Source organism: Equus caballus, chromosome 15 (genome assembly GCF_041296265.1).
Source record: "Equus caballus isolate H_3958 breed thoroughbred chromosome 15, TB-T2T, whole genome shotgun sequence".
Lineage (NCBI taxonomy): Eukaryota > Metazoa > Chordata > Mammalia > Perissodactyla > Equidae > Equus > Equus caballus.
Genome location: NC_091698.1, coordinates 68,909,550 through 68,930,316, shown reverse-complemented (window position 1 = coordinate 68,930,316; position 20,767 = coordinate 68,909,550). Strand labels below are relative to the sequence as shown.

Here is a 20,767-nt window from a genome sequence, read left to right as displayed (position 1 = left end):
TTGAAGCTTCTAAAAATATATGGCCTCCCTCAGGGACAGTTTCAAGTTTAATAAGCCTCCATGAGAATATTTTTTCTCCTTATATCTAACCTGAATCTTTTTTTTTCTCCTCCCCGAAACCCCACTGTATGGTCACATATCCTAACTGTAAGTCTTTCTAGTTCTTCTACGTGAGCCGCAGCCATAGCATGGCTACTGACAGACAGGTGGTGTGGTTTCGCAACCAGGAAACAAACCTGGGCCGCTGAAGCAGTGAGAGCACCAAACTTTAACCACTAGACCATCAGGGCTGCCTCTAACCTAACCTGAATTTTTGACAGACTGAATAATCAAAGTTCATTTTCTTTTGCTTTCATGGCTTTTTTTAATCACTCTTAACACTCTGGTTATTAGGTAGCCCAAGACTCTAAGAAGAATTTGACCACGTTTGTTTTGCTGTCTCTGAAAGTAGCAAACTGTCTAAATCGAAAAGTGGCTCATTGTATCTTTACCAGTCAAATCAGTCAGCAGGCCTTGGCCTTGGCGTTGCCTGGTGTTGTACTGTGTGAGCTTGACAGATAACTGGAGAGGGATATGGTGTCAAGGGGAGGATTCTTAAAAATTAGACGTAAAAGAGCATTGTTATACTCTGGAGCAACTGAGCCAATGGAAGAAATGTTGACAAGAGAGAAGAAATGGGATGAGCAAAGGAGCAGAGAATTTGAGAAGACAAGAGGGGATGGGATCTGAAGCCCAAGCAGTGGGACTAATCCTTGACAGGAGGAATAACATTCCCTCCAGGGTAATAGGACAAAAGAAGATGAATGCAAATATAGGTAGCTTGAGAAAATGAGAAACTTCATATATTCTCAAACACATAAAAGGCAAAGTCATCAGCTGAGAATGAGAGAAAAGAAAGAAATTTAGGAAGTTTAAGAGAAGGGAAAAAGTGGAAAAACAAACCTACTGGGGAAAAATAAGGAACCTACCAGGTATTTTAGATGCCATTTTGAGGTCTGAGGTTTTGACTCTAAAAGAAAACAAATTAAGTCATTGGTAAGACTGTTTCCAGCAACAGTCAGCTGCTCGGTGTGGCAGAGGAGAGGCTATGGCTCATCCAGCATCCATGTTCGATCAGTCATGGATGATGGAAGGAAAGAAGGGCAAAAACGGTGAGACTATTTAATAAAAAGTGATTTATATGACAGATTATGTAATCTAGGCTAGATCAGGTAGGAACAGAAAAGGGCTGACTGCCAATGATAGAGCACTAGAGTCAAAGGACTAGGGAGTGGTTCTCAACCCTGGCTGTCCATAAACATCACCTGAGGAGCTTTAAGAAAATAAAACCACGGATGCTCAGGCCCACCGCCAGAATTCTTTCCAGATTTAACTGGTCTGGAAAGGGGGCCTAGGCACTGGCATTTTTTCAAGTTCCCTAGGTTGAGAATTACTGATGAGATGTTGTGACAAGGTTGCAAACCTGTGGCAGTGAGGATACCTAACAAGTGAGCTGGAAGAACAGGAAATGGTGAGGTGGTGGTACAAAGGTGGGATGGCTGAGAAAGAAATGTCAGTGGTAACAGTTTCTGGTGATGACAAGATTCAAGTTGAGATCATGATGGGGGTGAAGGCAGAGAAGAAGAAAAAGTCACTGAAGATGAGGAGGTCAAAGACTCAAGAAGACAGGGTATTAGATGGCTCATCCAAATGAAGGGGGAAATAACTAAGAATGATGACAGAAGAGGAAGACATGAAGCAGGAGCTCAAGTCTTCAATGAATGAAGGAGAGTGGCCATTGGGGTGGTAAATGCCAGCAACATGGAGAACAAGAGACTGAATAATGATGAATATTGTCTGTAATGTTCACTAACAATGGATTTTTAAATTATTAGGAGGCTGCCAGTTCTAGCTCTACCCCAAATAGGGTTTTCAACTATTTTGTTCATTTACTTTGGTTATAGAGGAGCAAATTGCCAAACCTAACAAAATGAAATATTCTAACATGTTCCATGTGCTTTCATTGAACTACAAAACATGAATTTTGGCAATTCTGAAAGAAATTCTAAAAACCCCCCCAGAATGTCTCTTAATTGAAAAACTTTCTATTTGAATTCTCTTTTTCCTTTAAAAAATATAAATACACCAAGCATCACTGGAAGGATCAAGAAGTCACCATGACAAGAGTTCTTAAGCTATACACCCTTGGACTATACTTTAAAAGTTAGAGGACAGGCACATGCACATTTTACTGATTTTGCTAAAATGGGATTCATAACTTTTATCAATTCTCAAAGGGTTTGTGACTCTAATACAAGGAACCACTGAACCAAGAGATATTTCCTAGGTTAAGCAATCAAGCTACCTTTAAGGGCGTCTATGCCATGGTTAATGAAAAACCTTCAAATTCTGCCCACAAGATGATAGGAGTCAATACTTTCTCAGCTATAGGTAAAGCCCACCCACACACTAAAAGTGTGTGCAACGAAAAGCCTACATGAAAAGAAGAAACAGTGGTCCTGGGTAATAGGAGAAAAAGTTGATTCAAAAGCCCGATCCAAGGGCACAGTAAGGTACAACATAATGTCCCCTGCTATACACAATAAATGTGCCCCTGGAAAGTCAGGCATCCAATGGATATTAAAAGAGTATTATTCTAAATGTACTAAAGAAGCTGTTATTTAAAGGAATACCACAGTGAGTGATTTTGGAAATGCATAATTCTTTCTGTAATGCAAAAGAGCCTATAATTTATTGTTGTTCGTTTTTTTAATCCTGATTGGCATAGACAGAGTGTTTGCCTTGGCAAGATAGACATATATGCCAGATCATAAATATTCCTTCTCCTCCAATAGTGGATCTGATGGTAAATACTGTTAAGATCCATAACAGAGGACACTACTGTCCTGCAGTTTTTGTCATTTGCCTGCTTTGTCCTACTCTGTGTAAGGAGAAAGCAGCATCACCAATAAGGAAGGCACTACAATGTTCCCTCTATCCAGCTAAAGGACCTACCAGCTCCTCCTTAACAGCCACGCCTTCTGGGCCATCACTGATCTGTAGGGTGTTCTTCTTCACCCGTGGCACCCTCTTTGGTTTGGATTCCTTGGGAACAGGCTGCTTACGGCTTCTGGGGACTTTCTTTTGAGGCTCCCAGGCACTATCTTCCTTGTCATCTTCTTCAGAGGCAGATGATCTAGGAGTAAATTGACAGAAAAATTCCCAGGAAAAATGAAGGCAAATGTTAAATGCAAAAAAGAGACATATGCTTCCTGAAAAAAAAATAAAGTAGGAGGTGTTTAATATAAAATGAAGTGATGTGAGCACTGGCTGTGAATAAATATTGCTAAGAATTGAAACAAGAGAGGTAATCCAGGACCAAGGTAAAATCCCCCTTGATGGGCTGTGAATCACAGGTCTCCCCATTCTGCTCTCACCAAACCAACATACACACGCACACATACACTCAAGACACAGGAAATCATTTATTACCTTAAGTAATTTACTGGGTCATGTCACACCATAGTCATTGTGACATTTTCTATTTTAACAGTGAAAAGCACTTAAATAATTTCCTAAGTGCTAATCAAATTCATTTAAATGTATTAAGTTATTCAAATCAATGTAAGGAGTGGGAAACGGCTCTAGGAAACACCCTAAATTACATGAAAAGCCAGCATCAAGACCCTTCCAACTGCTTTAATTAACCCTTTTTCCCTTTCACAGAATGGATTGGTTTCCTGAATAGACTGCGTAAGGTGCAGCTACAGCACTTTACTACCCACCCAAGAATCAAAGTCACAGCAACAGCAGAGAAAAGGCAGCCACGCGAGCTCTGGTAAAGGGACATCACGCTCCTGTCAACCCAGGTGATTCCATTTCCATCCCTAACATAAAAGGTCAATATTGGTGGGAAGGATAACCACTTCCTTCAGTGAGACTAGTGAAAAGGGATGACTGGCTTTTTTAATGGTTTAAGTTCTACCCGGAGGAAAAAACCTGCTTGGATGACTTCTTAGCTAAATCATGTTGTAAGAGAGCATAATTAAGACAGGTCAAGCCACTGATAGTCTCCAAGTGAGATCTCTTCAGAGGTGGATGCTCACTAAAGCCTAAAAGTAGGCAAAAAACAAACAGAGAATCATTAAACTAACATAACACAAGAGCAGTGGAATTGAAAGGAATGAGAATCAAAAACCAAGGAATCAGAAAACCAGGGTTCCATTCCTCACACTATCACCAAACTGAACAGAATGACTTCTTTCTACCTCAGTCTCATCATCTGTCAAGCAGGAGTACTAACCTTATTTCATACAGGAAAATTGCAAAGATTATAGGACAGACTCAAAAGTGCTTTCAGTTATTATAAAGAAAAATACGGTACAGGTATTATTTTATTATACATGAGACAGTTCTAAGACAGCTAGTCAACTCTCACTCCTAAGCATACCTGACCTCTCAGCAGCATGTGGCACTCACTCCTTGGAGCACGTCTGTCACACCTTCCAGGAACACCCCTCCCCTCGTTTCCCTCCTACCTCCCTGGCAGCTCCTCCTTAGTCCTTTTGCTTACTCCTCTCCTCTCCCCAACCTTTCAGTGTTGGGATCCTCCAAGACTTCGTCCTCAGCCCTCTTCTCTTTATGCTCTCCTACTAGATGACCTTAGCTCATCCTATAGCTGAATATAGAGGAATCTCAATTTTACATCTCCCACTTGACCTGAGCTCGACTTGTATATCCACTTTCATTGGATATCTAGCAATCATCTCAAACTTAGCACGTCAAAACAGAACCGATTTCACTACCGTCAAAACTGATCCTCTTCCAGTCTTCCCCAAAGATTCGTCCTGTCTTTCCTTCACATTCCAAATCCTAATGGATCCCTAATGCATCATCATATCCTATCTACTCTATCCTCAAAGTATACCCCAAATTAGACCACTTTCACTTCTAAGACCCTAGGCTTCTACACTAACCTCCTTAGCCAATCCCCCTGCTTCCTTTCTCATTCCCTCCCTTGTTATAGTCTGTTCTCCAACAAGAAACTGAATGATCTTTTGCAAATGTAAACCAGATCATGTCATATTCCTGCCCAAAGCCCTCCAGTGGCTTCCCAAGCCATTTCAAATAAAACCCTCACACCCTGTCATAGACTATTAGATCCTATGCATTCCAATCACACTGCTTGGGTGACGCTGGTCTTGCCATTCCCTGAACAGACCAAGCTCATTCTTGCCTCATGGTCTTTGCATTTGCTCTTCCCTCTACTTGGAACACTCATCCCACAGACCTTTGCAAGTTGCAAAGGCAACTTGCACTCCCAAATCTCATTTAGATCTCTTGCCACATCTTCCCAAAGAACTTCCCTGACTACTGTATCCAAGAAGTCCCCCTACTAGAACCACTTTGCTCTCTATTTCTTTCCCTGCTTTATGTTTCTCTACAGTACTTATTACTGCCTAACATTAATCAGTCATTTAGTTAAATATCTTCAGGGGACCTGCTATGGTGCTCTAAAGCAGAAGTTCTCAAGTGGGGACAATTCTGCCCCCACAGAGGGCATCTGGTAATATCTGGAGACATTTTTTATTGTCACAACTGGGGGGAGGGGGTGTTATCAGCATCTAGTAGGTAGAGACCAGGGATGCTGCTAAACATCCTACAATACAAAGGACACTTCCCACAGCAAAGAATTATCCAGTCAATAGAGCTGAGGTTGAGAAACCCTGCTCTAAATCAATATAAAAACCTCCCTGGCTCTCATGGAGTTTACATTCTAATATAAATATTATGTTATATATTTAGTTGGTTACTTTCTCTCTCCTTGTTCAACAGTTCACCAATACCTAAAAAAAGCCTGGGACACAGCATGAGTTCAACAAATATTTGTTGCATGAGTGAACCAAAAAAAAAAACAGCCTTCTTCAACCCAAATGACTTAAGAAGTTAGTAAGTGACAGAATGCATTACTCCTTAAAATATACATCATTCTCCGACCCCTACATAAAACCAAAATGCTTACAGCTCGGAGAAGGAAGAAAATTCATCTTTGGCTACTGCAGTCTGGGCCTTTACTTTTGCTCTTCTTGGCAATGATGACATCTGGAAGAAAGAGAATATGAAAGCAGCATGATTTCAATCACTTGAATGATCACTTATTTTGTCTACAAAGTGATGTGCCATTCAAAACTAACACTCCAACAGATTTGCTGCTAGAAAACACCACCGAAAAAAAAATGAGGATCATTCACAAGCCCAAACACTGGTTTCCCCACTATGTGGCTGCCAATTATGAGAGCAGCTAGCAGCTTTCCAACGGTCTCAAAAGCCTCATGAGTGTGCACCACTTTTGGAAGAACAAGCCTCTACATGGTGACAATTCTTAGTTTTTTTAGAGTTATATGCTTGAGTATACTACAAATTTTATTTGATGGTCTATCAGACAAAATTACAAAGTCCTTTATTAAATTATATCTCAAAGGCAAGAAGTATTTTCCCTGCTCTACGTCTCCTTACAGTATATAAAGTAGAGTCCTCCCTACAAAGTTGACAGTCAAGTAAATGATGCTGATTGACTGAATAAGCAGCCAGGATATTTCCAAAACAAGATAATCCATTCCCTTATAATAAAAGTTCACAATATTTAAATAAAATAATAACTAATGCCACTAGAAAATATTTGTCAAATTCAAAGGACCAGCTCTAAAAAAAATTAAGACATAACCAGAGACATCAAATAATACAGGAGGTAAACAAATTCACTTTAGTTGACAACTTTTATTAACTAAAGGACATACGTCAAACCATAAAAACCACATTAGACTCTGACATATTTAGAGCCCCTTAAACAAGTTCCTAAACCAGTCATATGTTATAATGCCTCTGGTTCTAACCTCTACTTGGAGGAAGGAATGCCGCATAGAAATACCAAAGGGGTTGTTACAAAAGAGAACATGTTCTCCCAGTAGATACAGGTCAACTCAGTCCAGTAAGTGAAGAACCACTGGGCAGGGAAGCAGCCAGAAGGAACCAGGAGAACAAAAGGAAAACAGTCTCAAGCAGAAAAAATAATCTTCTATCTTCTCCTTCACCCCTTTTTGGGATTTTATGTTTATGCAGGTCATCTTTCCTCAAATAAGTGCTTCTAAAGAAACAGGTAACGTGATTTCTGTGTTATATGTATTTTACCACAACAAAACAAAAACAGAGGAAGTTAGTGTATGATGGGGTGGCATTTCAAACCAAGGCAGAAATGGACTATTCAGTAAGTGGTATTGAGACAACCAGTTCTCCCTCTGGAGGAAAACAAGTGTTTAATTTCTACGTCTATACCATGAACAAAAATATATTCCACATTGACTAACGATTTAAAATGTACAAAATAAGACTACAAAAGCACTACAAAAAGTAAAGAAGACTATTTTCATAATTTTGAGTGAAGGTGGGGAAACAGACGTTTTCCTAGGCATAACTCAAAATTCCAAAAGCCAAAAAGATTAACAGATTTCACTACATAAAAATTCAATCCCAAGCCAGCAGTGGGGGAGAATTTCAGAACCAAACCAGTTTACTCTGCAGTATCTTCAAAAAGATCACAGGAAGCAATACCTGATACCTTGAAACTAAGGGTGAAGGGAGTAGGGGCTGGGTGTAAACTGTCTGAGACAAAAGAGCATCTCTAGGTGTCCTACTCCACTCCAGGCTATTAGGCAACTGCCCCAGGAAAACGTATGCAAGTTTACTATCTGGAGAAGGTAAAACAGAATCCCTAAACTAGAGGACACCAAGTACGGTTGTGGGCATGGGAACCAAACAGACTAAACACTAAACGCAGAGACCCCCCCCCCCCCCCCAGAGTCCTCTTCTCCCACTAAGCTCCCAAAAAGCTGCCAGTCAGATCCTTACCCTTTAAGAAGAATGGTAAGGCTCTTCTCTGGAGAAACTGACCAGCCCAAGAGTAAAAATCTGAAAGTGCTAAGCTCCCCATCAAACAACCCAACCAGATCATCTTACAACCACTCTCACCACCCCATTCTACAATGTACCTGAATCAGAAGATTCCCACACGGACCACCACGTACCAATTCTAATGCCACACTTCAGCCTTAACAGAAATGAGTTTAAAATCAGGATGGACAAATGCTTGACAGGCTTGTATTTTGATTAACCATTAAAATTTCCCTGAAACAAATATTTCCAGTTGCCCCTTTATTAGACACCGAGGCAATGTTACCATGGAAAGATGGATAAGACGTCAATTTGTCTTTTGACAGTTAGAAAAAAATACTAATTTGAAAAGGGAGGTGGGAAAGGAGAATATGCACGAATACATAGGGCAATTTCATGCAGATCAGTTTTAGAAAGAGTATACACAGATGCTGAGGACCTAGAAATTATTTCTTAAAAACTATCTATGCCAGGTATACTCCCAGGGGTATGCATATTCCAGTCTAAAGACCAAGGTTCTGGGGAATTATTTCCATCCCCATGCCTCCCTTGCTCTCTTACTTTGTATCATAGAATTTGTTAGATCAACCAAAATTTCATCTATTTCCATGGTTTTAAATACCTATAGTACCTACTTATTAACAATCCTAATACCTCCATCCCAAATCTTGCCTCTGAGATTCTGATTTACATAATAAAATGCCTGCCTATATAACTATTTAGATGCCTCATAGTTATCTAAAATTTAACATATCCACAATACAACTCTTGATAACCATTCCTTGTTCTAAAACCCATTCCTACCCTAGTCTTTCCCATCGCAGTAAATGGCACCACCTAGATGGATGGTTCTTTGCTAAGCCAGAACCTTGGAAAATTTTTAACAGCTTCATTGAGCTATAACTGACATACGATAACCTGTAAATGTTTAAAGTGTACAAATTTTATAAGTTTTGACATGTATACACGTCTCCATAATCAAGATACTGAACATCTCCATTACCCTCCAAAGTTTCATTTGCTTAGCCAAAATCTTGCAATCCTTTTTTCTTTCATCACCTACATGCAGTCTATTAGCAAGTCACATAAATTCTTTCCCCAAAATATATCTTAAATCTCTATGATCTCCAGTGAGTCTTTACTCCCCAATATCTCTCGCCTGGATTGACAGCCTCTTAACTGGCCTCCCTGCCTCCACTCTTGCCCTGACAATCCATTCTCCACATATCAGTCCAAAAGATCACTTAGAAAATGCTTAAAAACCATTCAGACTTCCCACTCCATCCTCCCTTTAGAATCAAATTATATTTTTTCACCGCGGCCTTCTAAAATGCCCTGCAGGACTGACCCCCACCCACCTATCTAACTACATTTGCCACTTGTAAATACATCATTCTTTCAGTTGCTGTAACAAGCATGATTCCTTCCCACCTCAGGTTCACTCTGCGTGGAGCACTATTCCCCCTGCTCATCAATAGGCTGCCTCCTTCCCATCTCTTAAAGCTCAATATTTTAGGCTTTAAAATGGGGTTCCAGGATATAATATTATTATAGAACCCTATTTACTTCCTTTATACAGTACTATATAACACAATCTATAATTATCGTTGTTTATTGTCTGCATCCCTCATGTTTACTTCATGGCAGCAAACACTATGTAGGAACCACATGTGCCACATTCACTTCTGCATCAGAGCCTGGCACTTAATAGCTGCTCTATATTTATTAAAGGAACATAAGAATACATACAAAAATGGTATCTGTAGAGGAATACACATTTTTTACCCATCACTATTAGGCAGCATTACACATGGCACTCATTGCTTTCCTGAAAAAGTGATGGCACAGAACATCCCTATTCTTAGAGGCTTGAGATTTTCACTCCTTCCAAGCTGTCTTATCTCTGTGGGCACGTGAGCATTTTCAAAATCAACACCTTGGAAGTAGCTGTGATGTTACTAAGGGAGAAGGCACTAAACTAAGGCAAGTGAAAACTGGGGCAAGGGGGCGGAGAAACCTGCACAAAAACAAATATTAAAATTGGAAAAACCACAATTAGAACATGTAAGCAGGAGAGCAGAGGGGAACAACTTTTTAAGAGGCACCTAAAGAAGGTTCCCTGAAGGTACCAACACAGGTGCTTGGAATGTCGGCACAGACCCCTACCTAAGTAACAAAAAGAAAATACTAGAGCTGGAAAGTGCCTCAGAAATCAGATAGTCCTGCTATTTTCTTTAATGAATGAGAAACCTGAGATCCAGTGAGGAGAAATGGTTTACTCAAAGGGACGAGCTACCTGGCAGAGGAAGTACTAGATCCCAGACCCCCAAACACCAAGACTAGGCTTGTTTCCCATTCCACACACATTAATGACAAGCTGTCGTGTGGGAGGTTCGATCAAAAGTGCCCAGGGTTCCCAGGATTCCTTTCTCAACAGTTATTCAGCGCCTGCTATATGCCAGGCACACTGCTGAGAATGCAGCAGATTCAGACGGGTCCACGATCTGATAGTGAAAAGCGTGCTTCTGCCCCCACTTCCAATAATTTCAGGTGTACAAACAATCTAGGCTTGCCCGGGCTTGCTTGCCCATGTCTGCCCCTATACGGTAAGAGCTGCAATTTGACTGAGAAGTCGCTCCAGGTGACACGCGGCAGCTAGGAGGGGTCTTCCGGATGTGGGTTGTGAGATACAGACCGCAGACAGTAAAATGTAATGAAACTTCTCACTTTAAAAAAAAGGGATGTTATTTCCCAACGGAGCGCACATAACTTTTTAAATGGCCCCAAAAATACCGGAGCCCGGAGGCCGGGCTCACGCGAGCCCGCAAAAAGACCGCCAAGGCGGACATTCAGCTCACCTTCCCGCCCCGCGCGTCAGAAGGCCCGGGATTCTGAGTGTGTGACCGCATCTTCCGGTTCCCGCCGGAAGCTTTTCAAACACCGGAAGTCCCGCCTCACTTCTCCCTGACTCGCCGTAAAGGCGCTGAGCTTACCGGAGCGGGGCGGGGCCAAGCCGGACGGAGGCGGGGCTAGAGCGCGGATCACGTGGGAGCGCTGGGGTGAGGCCCTCCTCCAGGGCTGGGGGCGGAGCTCTAGCTCGCGGGATCCGGGTGGAGCTGGGGCTGGATGTGCTGCAAAAGCGAACTCTCTCGCTTCCTTGTTTTTCTTTCTTTTTTTTGCGTTAACCTGCTTTACTCTGTTTTTGTCTACCCCCTTTTAAATTCTATCAAGAATGTTTGTTTTCATTACATTATTTGTAATTTGCAGTAGAAGAATGAAAAACAAGCTTTATTCTTTCTAAAGTCAACTTTACATGTCGTTAATTAACATCCATAATGGTATTTTTAGCGTAATTTTAGCGTATTTCATTATTTCCTAAGCCTCGAGATAAGGGTTTTGTTCCAGTTTTATGGAAATATTCAAATTTTGCCTCCTCTGATAAGCCCTCACACAGCTCAGGAGGTGCGTTCCGCCTTAATGGGAGAGTTTAGCAGTGGAGTCATTGCTATCGTACTGTGGTTTCTAAGGCTGATTGGCACACTACCAAGTAGACCCTTCTGGAAACCTGGTTCTCAGGAACTTCCTACTACATTTGGGCAAGTCCTGTCAGTGTCTTTGCACCTGTTTCCACTGTCTCCTCCTCCGTCTTACTCCAATAAGGTCCTCGACACATATTAGGTATAGTATTCACTGAATTAATTTACTGGAGTCAAAGACAGGTCCCAGTTACTTAACCTTGGGCAAGAATAGAAAAGCCCATTTCATGATCAGATTCTTGGAAAGTGCTGTCACTTATGGCCTGATAACCTAGTATCCTAGGGGAGCTTTCCTCCAGATCCAGCGTTTCCATTTCCCTTCACACAAAACACAAAACTAGCTCCTGCTTTTTGTTTCAATGAGGCCCAACTCTCTTAACCCCACTTCCAGCCCCTAAGCCCCACTTTCTTTTCAGTAAGCCAACTTAAAAGCTATAAAGACCTCCCCAGCAATTTTTTCCTGTTACCTTGAATACATTTTCTCAAAGTCAGTTCTCAGGAGAAATAAAAATGGCTTGGTTTTTGCTCGTGTGTTTCTTACTATGTACACTACACTCTAAGCTCACAGAAACAGCCAAAGAAACTAGATTGTAAAATTAGGGAAATAAAGCTTTTGTTAGTCTAGATTAGAAGTTAGCAAATCTGGGCCAGCCTGGGTGGCCTAGTGGTTGAGTTCAGCATGCACTGCTTCAGGGTCCCCTTCAGTTCCTGGACCAGGACCTAACACTACTCTGTTAGCAGCCATGCAGTGCTGGCAGCCCACATACTAAAAAATGGAAGAAGATAGGCATGGATGTTAGCTCAGGGAGAATCTTCCTCAGCAAAAAAAATAATAATAATAATAAATTTAAAAAATAAAAGCATGAAAAGAGATGTTAGAAAAGAATAATAATGATAATAAAAAGAAGTTAGTAAATCAAAACCCCATGAATTTTTTTTTGGAAGATTCTAAAGAGCAGCTTTCCATGCTACTGACCTATTTCCAGGGACTCTTGAGTTCTGAAGGGCAGAGCAAGCTACTGAAATGACCGACGAGTGGACCTTGCTACAGATTCACCAAAAGTGAACCTAAATTTTACTGGATAATTTTTGCAATGGGGAGGAAAATAGGACTCTAAATTTACTAAGTCTATTCTTCTATATCTAAGATCCTTCGTTGTTTTTTCCTTCTTATTTTACAGTCTTATGTTGCCTTTTGCAATGGTTCCAGGTCTAGAACTCTCTGCTACAATCACCGTTCTGAAAGAACACTAGAGAACATGTTACAGTCCAGGATTATGGCAAGGGAAACTAGGTCATAATCAACAACAATAATTTACTATTTATTATTCACCTACTTTTGATGTTGAATTATGCTACACAGGTTTAAGGTAAGGGGTAATAAGGGTCAAGGTTAAACAATATTCTACAGAATCTTTTGACATAATTCCTGCCCTGGAGGAATTTAGAAACAAGACTGGGGACTAGATACAGCCACAAGAGACAGAGACCCATACAAGACAGGCTAGATTCAAGGGTTAGGTTGTGCGTGTTAGTTGCCACACTACCTGGTGATGACAAGAGTAGGAGTTAGCCAGCACGCTATTGGCCCTTGATTCTCCTCTCCTCTCCCAGGGATATTTGCCTTTCAACTAGGGAAGAAAAAAAAGACTGCTAAAATAAACAACCTAGTAAGGTATTACACATCAGACAACCGGGAAAAATGAAAGCTAACGCAGGGTCCTCTAAAATTAGTGTAGGTGGTGACCTACTCTAAAGGCAAATAAGATTGTCTAGAAAACATTTCCCTTGGAATTTTGCAAGAGAGTCGCTCCCACTGAAAGCTGTCAAAGGAAATTTGTAATCACTAAGCATAAACCTGGCCTTGCCATAAAAACTGCCTTTTCTCTCTAGGACCTTGCCCAATCTATTGTTTACCTTTGGATCTTAATTGCTGAATTCCAAGAAATTCGTGGGTTTAGACTCACAGCCTAGAATAATCTGAATGCCCACCCAAGACTACGCAATAGGGTTTGGGAGTAATGAAAACAGGTTTTGGATTTGCTTGGAGGTTTTTTATTTTACTGTTCCAAAGCATAAAGCTTTTTATATGATATTCACTGGTATGTATTATTGTAATAATAATAGTACTATCTTACATTCATTGATCATTTACCATGTGCCAGGCACTAAGTTAAGGGTTTTACACGCATTTGTGTATTTATCTCACATATCAGCCCAACGAAATGTTACTATTATCCTCTTTTTATAAAATGAGAAAGCCAAGGTATAGAGAAGTTAAATAACTCATCCAAAGTCACATCAGCTATTAAATTGCAGATCCGGCATTCAAAGCCAGTGATCTGTCTTACTCCAAATCCAGTACTCCACATACCACCGACTCAAAGCAAAGAGCTTTTCTTTCTCCACTATGGTGGCCATGCAAGACTGAATCTTTGAGATGCTCAAGAACCATTGAATCTCTAAATATGCTAAAATATAACAAGGCCATTCTCCCTATTGGCTCCTAACTGAAGTTCCACAGGAACAAATATTCTTAATATAGGTGCAACTGTTTTACCAAGTTGTAAGATACTTGGATCTAAGTCTTGGAGCTAAGTCTTAGTCATTTTGGTCTCCCTTTCACCAATTTATTCTTCCCCCCACACAGTGTTTAATAATGCCTGACAATAGGTACTCAATAAAATAGTAGGCTAACTCTTGGACTGAAAAATGTGCCTGGAGTAAAGAAAAATCCTTCCTCATACTAGAAAAGTAATCTAAAGCTCCCGCTACACAGAAGGTGGGTCACCATTTTAAAAATCAAGTGTGCTTTTGGAAATCCAAACATTTTATCCCTTAAAGTCAATCACTTAGCAAAGGCAGGAGAGTCTGTTTGAGATTAGAGAATGCACAAAGTGAAACTGAACCCTATTTCATAAATCTGCGTCTTACCTCCTGCCCACCTCCTTTCCCACTCTCAGAAGTTCTCTTTACTAAACACTAAAACTCCTTGGCTTCAATGAGCTTCTCTCAATAATTCATCCAGGAACTTAGAGATTTCCTACAAAATCTGAGAGATTGGTAAGCAGAGAGGGGACTGCCTCGGTTTCCCAAATGAGAAGGGATTTCTTGTTAAGTGAGGTAGACCAGGCTGGTAGATGGGTTCCCAAACTTGGCCTGTCCTGTTACTCTTTCAGTCTGGCTGGGAACAGCCCCGTAATTCCAAGGTGCTCGTCTAGTGCTGATAGCACTGTTCTAGTCCAGGGTAAATTGTCAGTCTTTCATGTAAAAGAAAATAGATTCAAGGGATTAAGATCCTGAGTTTGAATAAAATTGAATGGATCTTAAGGAGATATCAATTAAGCCTGAGAAAATTAATTGTACAGATTTTTCAAGGAAATGGATATTCAGGCATCATTCAAAGGGATTCCATACATTTAAATTTCTTACATGAAGTAAAATTATGGGACTTACATATTGAACTAAAGTATGTTTCCATCTTTGGCTGAAAACTGAAATTTGCAGTGTTTTGTCCCACTTATTTTTTATAAATCCTCAAAGAATTTTGTAACGAACGCAATTAAAAGCAAGATTAAGGAAAAAAATGTCTGCATCATAGATAAAATACTGTATCTGTTGCATGGCCCGCTGTTCACTCATCGCCTTCCTGGTAAATTCCCTGGCTAAAAGGCACTCAATCAGTTGCATTCATGAGCAGACATATTGCAAAATTTTCTTCTGGTGAGTTTCTCATCCTTGAGTAATGTCCAGGGACCACTTCAAATATCCTAAAATATCCATTAAATAGCCTGCGATCCAAGCATAGAAACCCTAGAGGGCTCATTAAGATCCTAATGATGGCATGGCTGGTTGGGTTGCAAGGAAGGGATGAAAGGCAGGCAGCATAGTGGGGCCAGATTTATGTTGTTCATCACCACAGGGAGCTGTGTCTGGAGACTCTACACATCAGAACTAGTACTTTTTTTGTAGTACCTTTGGTCCACCTTCCAGCTTAATAAGCTGGAACTATCTTGAAAAGTGCTTGCTTGAAACACTCATCTGGAAGACCTACAATCAGAGTTTTAATACTAGAAGCTTCACAAACTTCTAGTATTCAAATTCAGAAAAGCATTGTGTGTCAGATCAGTTTTTGTCCAAGTTTGCATGTACTTTTTTTGGTCAGATTTATTGAGTAAAATTTACATAAGAGTAAAACTCAACTTTTTTAGCCTGACTCACACATATAGCCATTAACCACCACCACAATCAAGATATAAAATATTTCCATCACCTAAAAAAAATGCCCCATTGTAGTCAATCTCTTCCCCTACACCCAGCCCCTGGCAACCACTTATCTGTTCTCTGTCCCAACAACTTTACCTTTTCCAGATTGTCATATAAACAGAATCACATAGTACGTAGCCATTTGAGTCTGGTGTCTTTCACTTCATCTAATGCATTTGAGATTAATCTGTGTTGTTGCATATACATCAGTAGTTCGTTCCTTTTTATTACCAGTTAGTGTTCCATTGTGTGGATGTACCACAGTTTGTTTATCCATTCAGCAGCTGATGACCATTTACAATTTTTCCTCCTTTTGGCTATCATTAAAAATGTTACTATGAACATTCATGTACAAGTTTTCGTGTGGACATAGGTTTTCATTTCTCTTGAGTAAATAAATACCTAGGAACAGGATTACTGAGTGTTTAGTTTTATAAGAAACTACTAAATTGTTTTCCAAAGTGGCTGTACCATTTTGCATTCCTACCAGCAATGCATGACAGTTCCAGTTGCTTCACATCTTTGTCAGGACTTCATATTGTCAGGGTTGTTTTTTTCTTTTTGCTATTTAATAGATGTATAGGAGTATCTCATTAGCATTTTAATTCACATTTCCTTAACGACTAATGATGTTTATTAGTAATATGTTTATTTGCCATTTGTATATCTTCTTTGGTGAAGTGTATCTTCAAATATTTTGACAATTTTTAATTGGATTTTTTTGGTTGTTGAATTCTGAGAGTTCTTTATATATTGTGGATACTAGTCCTTTATAAAATATGACACTTGGCTTTAAGAGTTGCAAGTTATCATAGGCAGCTGCCAGCATAATAGTGCACAGAAAAATGATTCCTTCTCTGACCACGAATAAAACTCTACCACAGCCAAGTGTCCTTCAAGAGGTTAGATAACAGATGGTATCAAAACCACTAACATTTTTACATACATGAATTTTCCTGAAACCAACATCACCACAGACAGAAAACATTCTTTGTAGAAAAATGACCTAATTTCACAGTGAAAGATGATAAAAGTATGAGCTTAAAATACATGAATTTCTCACCCTAAAGGAATGCTTTAAAACTGAGAAAGTGGCCGCCACAAGCTTTAGCAAATAATGTGGACAGTTAGCTAAGCAGTAATATTCATACACCATAACTGGGTATTTTGTTTAGACTGCACCATGATCTGAAAAAAAGAAAATCCAAATCATTTACCAAGAAACTCCCATTGGATCCTGCAAGTCAAGGGGTTTAGCAGAAGAAAGTAGCGCATATATAAGGGCCTTTCATAACTCTCTGCCATGAGCTTTGTCAGTTAGGAGACTCAGATCTATAATTCCTATAACTTTCAGGCCTGTTTCTAGAAATCTTTAGCTACTACTTCTCAAATTTTGATGCACATAAGAACCACCCCCAGAGCTCCTTTCAAATGCTAATTCTAAGCTCCTAGCCCTCAAGATACCAATTTGATGTTTCAGGTGGTGTCTGCATGTGTATGAGGACACCCAGTGACTCTGATAGGGTGTTCTATGCATCACAGAAAGACTGGCCTAATTCTTACTGTGCTCTTGATTTAGAAAACTTAGAGAACTGAGCCATAGCAGTAAGGTTTCTAATACAGTGGTTTATGGTGCTTAAGCTTAAACGCGCCCTTCCAAAAGGTAGACCAGATATTCATAGTTCCTGCTAGCCACACTGACTACTATAGGCTAGTTTATTAATTGAAAATAGCTTACACTTACAGATTGCTTAATATTTGTAAGATACTGTGCTAAGCACTTTGTATACTTTTTTTGGTTTTTAAAATAACCTTGGAGGCAGATAGGTGATATATTTACCCCCATTTTAAGATGATGAAACTGAAACTTAGAGAGTTTAAGTAATTCACCCAGAATTACAGAGCACAATTAAACAAACATATCACAAACCTCAAGGACTAAAAAAATAAAATAGTTACATATCTACACCAACTAAACCCTTATGTGTTAGTTGTCCATTGATACATAACAAATGACCCCAAAGTATTTTTTTAATGTTGTAAATATTTTAAATAATCTCCTGGTAAAGAAACTGGATAAACTGGAGTCCAGAGGGACAGAGTCTGGATAAGCAGGAGTGCATATTCAAAGATATATTAAAAATAACGCCCCCAGACTGTTTGATATTATAGTAAAAACATCCAGTTATAAGATAAATAAGTTTTAGGGATGTAATGTACAATACAATGGCTGCAGTTAACAATATTATATTGTATATTTGAAAGTTACTAAGAGAGTAGATCTTCAAAGTTCTCATCACAAGGAAATGTTTTATGATACTTGCATATTAAATAATCAATCTTATTAAAAGGTAAATTTATATAAAATTAGGTCTGTCCTAATTCTCACAAATATTTTGTTTGTACCTCAACACACAAACCACTGAAAATTCTTCCTTTTACTGCTAGGCCTTTAAGCTTGCTTCACCCTTCACCAGCCTGGCAGTAAGGGAACCACAAATGCTAGCAAGAATTGATGGTAATCACTCGGGAACCTGCTCTGAATCCAGACCCAACCGGCCCTGGCTTCAAGCTCATCCCTGTCAAGCTTGAAAGCTCTGGCCCTGAAAATTCAACCTCTATTCTGTATTAAACTTTTTGAGTTCTTTTTGGAATAGGCCTGATAGCTCAGCTCTGCTCTCTTATCAGTTATTCTTTGCCACTCGGGATGGCTAGGATTGATTTTGCTTACTTGAGATTTAATACAACTTTTTGTTGTGTATAAAACATTCAGAGTGGTCTGGGAAGTGGCTCTTTGTATTTGTAAACATCATCATCAACAGGAATGAATCAGCAACAGTGTTTCAGTGACATGCATCACTGCCAACATCTTACGGTCATTCATTGCAGCTGCCTCCTGATTCAGTTAGCAACACCATGTAGGAGCTATCGTGGTAACCCAATTGTTGCCAAGTGCCTTGGAGCCAATTCAACTGTTTTTCTTTTCTTTTCAAGATGTTTCTCTCCTCACCTCCCTAAATGCTGCTAGATGGTTCTCCTGGAAGTCAGAATCTAATAAAAGCAGAGCATCTTATATTTACTACCTTGCCTTATGGAACAATTTCATCAGTAGAAATGTAAGGGAAGCAATGAGGGGATCAGCTATATTGAACTTAATTTTAACCAATAAACATCTGGCTGATGATTTACAAGTGACGAAAGGGATGAGAGAAAGGAATGATGTCAATCGCAATTAGTGCCTGGCCAGGCACCATGCTGGGCTCTGGTGAAGGGTGGGGCACACAACGGCACAGCTCTGCCTTTGCAGTGCTCCTCAGCCATTACAAACACAAAACTGTGTACAAATCTGAACAAAGAAGTGGTGTCAGGAGGGCTCATGTCCAATCGCACTTTTTATTTTTTTAATTAAAAAAAATTTTTTTAAGTTTGGCCCTGAGCTAACATCTGTTGCCATTGTTTTTCCTTCTCCCCAAAGACCCCCAGTACTTAGTTATATATTCTAGTTCTAGGTCCTTCTCGCTCTGCTATGTGGGATGCTGCCTCAGCTTGGCTGGATGAGTGGTGCTAGGTCTGTGCCCAAGATCTGAACCGTCAAAACCCTGGGCTGCTGAAGTGGAGCATGGGAACTTACCACTTGGCCACTGGGCAGCACCCCCAGTTGCACTTTTTAAATTTGAATTTATTATTTGAATGTTTTATTTTTTAACATAATTATGTGATTCAAAATGCAAAAGATACAAAAGGGAATGCGATAGAAATTCTGCCACTGCTGTTCTCCAGCCACTTAGTAATCCTCTCTATGAGCAATCTGTCTTACCAGCTTCTTGCAAATCCTCCCAGAGAAAATTCTTTGCATGAGCCATCATATGAAATAATGTATTTTATCAAACCTAGGATGCCATTGATTACAAAATGTGCTATTATTATGTATACCACTACAAAAGGAATTTTTTAAAAAGCCCTGCCAACTGACTTATGATTTGCCATCTATTGCACAATGAATTCTAATTTCAGAGACATCAAAATGTGAAAATATGTGCATTTTAGAATCAATGAAATATGGTCTATATTCCTTTTTTCAAATTTTACACAAAAGATAGGAGGCTATGTTTATAATTCTGAGCTATGCTTGGTTCACTCAACAATCTTGGAGCTTATTCCATGTCAGTACCTAAGGCATTTCTTCCTTTTTTATGTGGGAGAACTGTGAAAAGAGGACTTGAAAGAGTATGTTCTAAATCGGAAACTGAAAAAAGGAAAGAATAGGACACTCTTTGGAAAAGATAGTGAATAAACTCAGATGAGTGAAGGAAAAAACACAATAACCCTTATTGTGCTTCCTTCTTCTCCAAGGATAAAGATTTCCAAATTGAAAGTGTAGGACAATTGAAGGACTCAAGTTTGATATAAAAGGAAAAAAAATAGTAAGATGGTATCTAGACAGTTTTGAGGAGTCTCACAAATACAGACCACAAGACCAAGACAAACACACAGATGTGACAGAATCATTCTTGGGAATTTTTGTGAAACAACGAAGAAAACAAGAAGTGATTGAAGACGGAGTTAAAAGATTTTTACAAAAGTGGAAAATATAGATTATAGGAAATACAGACTAGTAATGTTTCCCATGCACAACTAGGTTTAAGATGCATTATTAAACAGATGGTTTATTGGCATTTAAAAATTTAAAATGTCATACTTTTTTTATTTTTTTAAAAAAGAGGTAATTAAAAGGGACCAGAATAGGTTCGCTAGAAATGTTATGCCACAGTTAGGTTGTGGCTACAGTTGGGGGAAAAAACTAAAGAGATGCTTGCTTTGCCAGCAAATTAAATGACTGTACCTTGTCAACAGTCAAGTGATTGTTCCCTTCACCTGTGCTCGGAGTGACACACTACAGGGAACAATAGGCATAAATGGATGAAAAATGGAACTAGATTCGAGTCCTATCTCTGACACTACCTAGTGACCTAGTGACCTTGGGCAAGTCACTTCATTTTGCTTTTTCCTCTCTAAAATAAGGAGATTACATTTATTGA

General features: G+C 39.6%; 1 protein-coding gene across 2 annotated transcripts in view; it reads right to left on the bottom strand.

Annotated features, from left to right (window-relative positions):
• Positions 1–10,890, bottom strand: part of SRBD1 (S1 RNA binding domain 1) — a 206,194-nt gene extending 195,304 nt beyond the window's left edge. The window contains exons 1-3 of one of the 2 annotated variants that reach the window (XM_023619698.2): positions 10,785–10,890; positions 6,002–6,081; positions 2,995–3,175 (exon numbers count right to left, since the gene is read on the bottom strand). In XM_023619698.2, coding sequence (XP_023475466.1) covers positions 2,995–3,175; positions 6,002–6,081; positions 10,785–10,835 — 312 coding nt within the window. In that variant the 5' untranslated portion in view covers positions 10,836–10,890. The remainder of the gene's footprint in view (positions 1–2,994; positions 3,176–6,001; positions 6,082–10,784) is intronic. The other variant, XM_023619699.2, reaches the window with a different exon arrangement.
• Between the last annotated feature and the right edge of the window lie 9,877 nt (positions 10,891–20,767).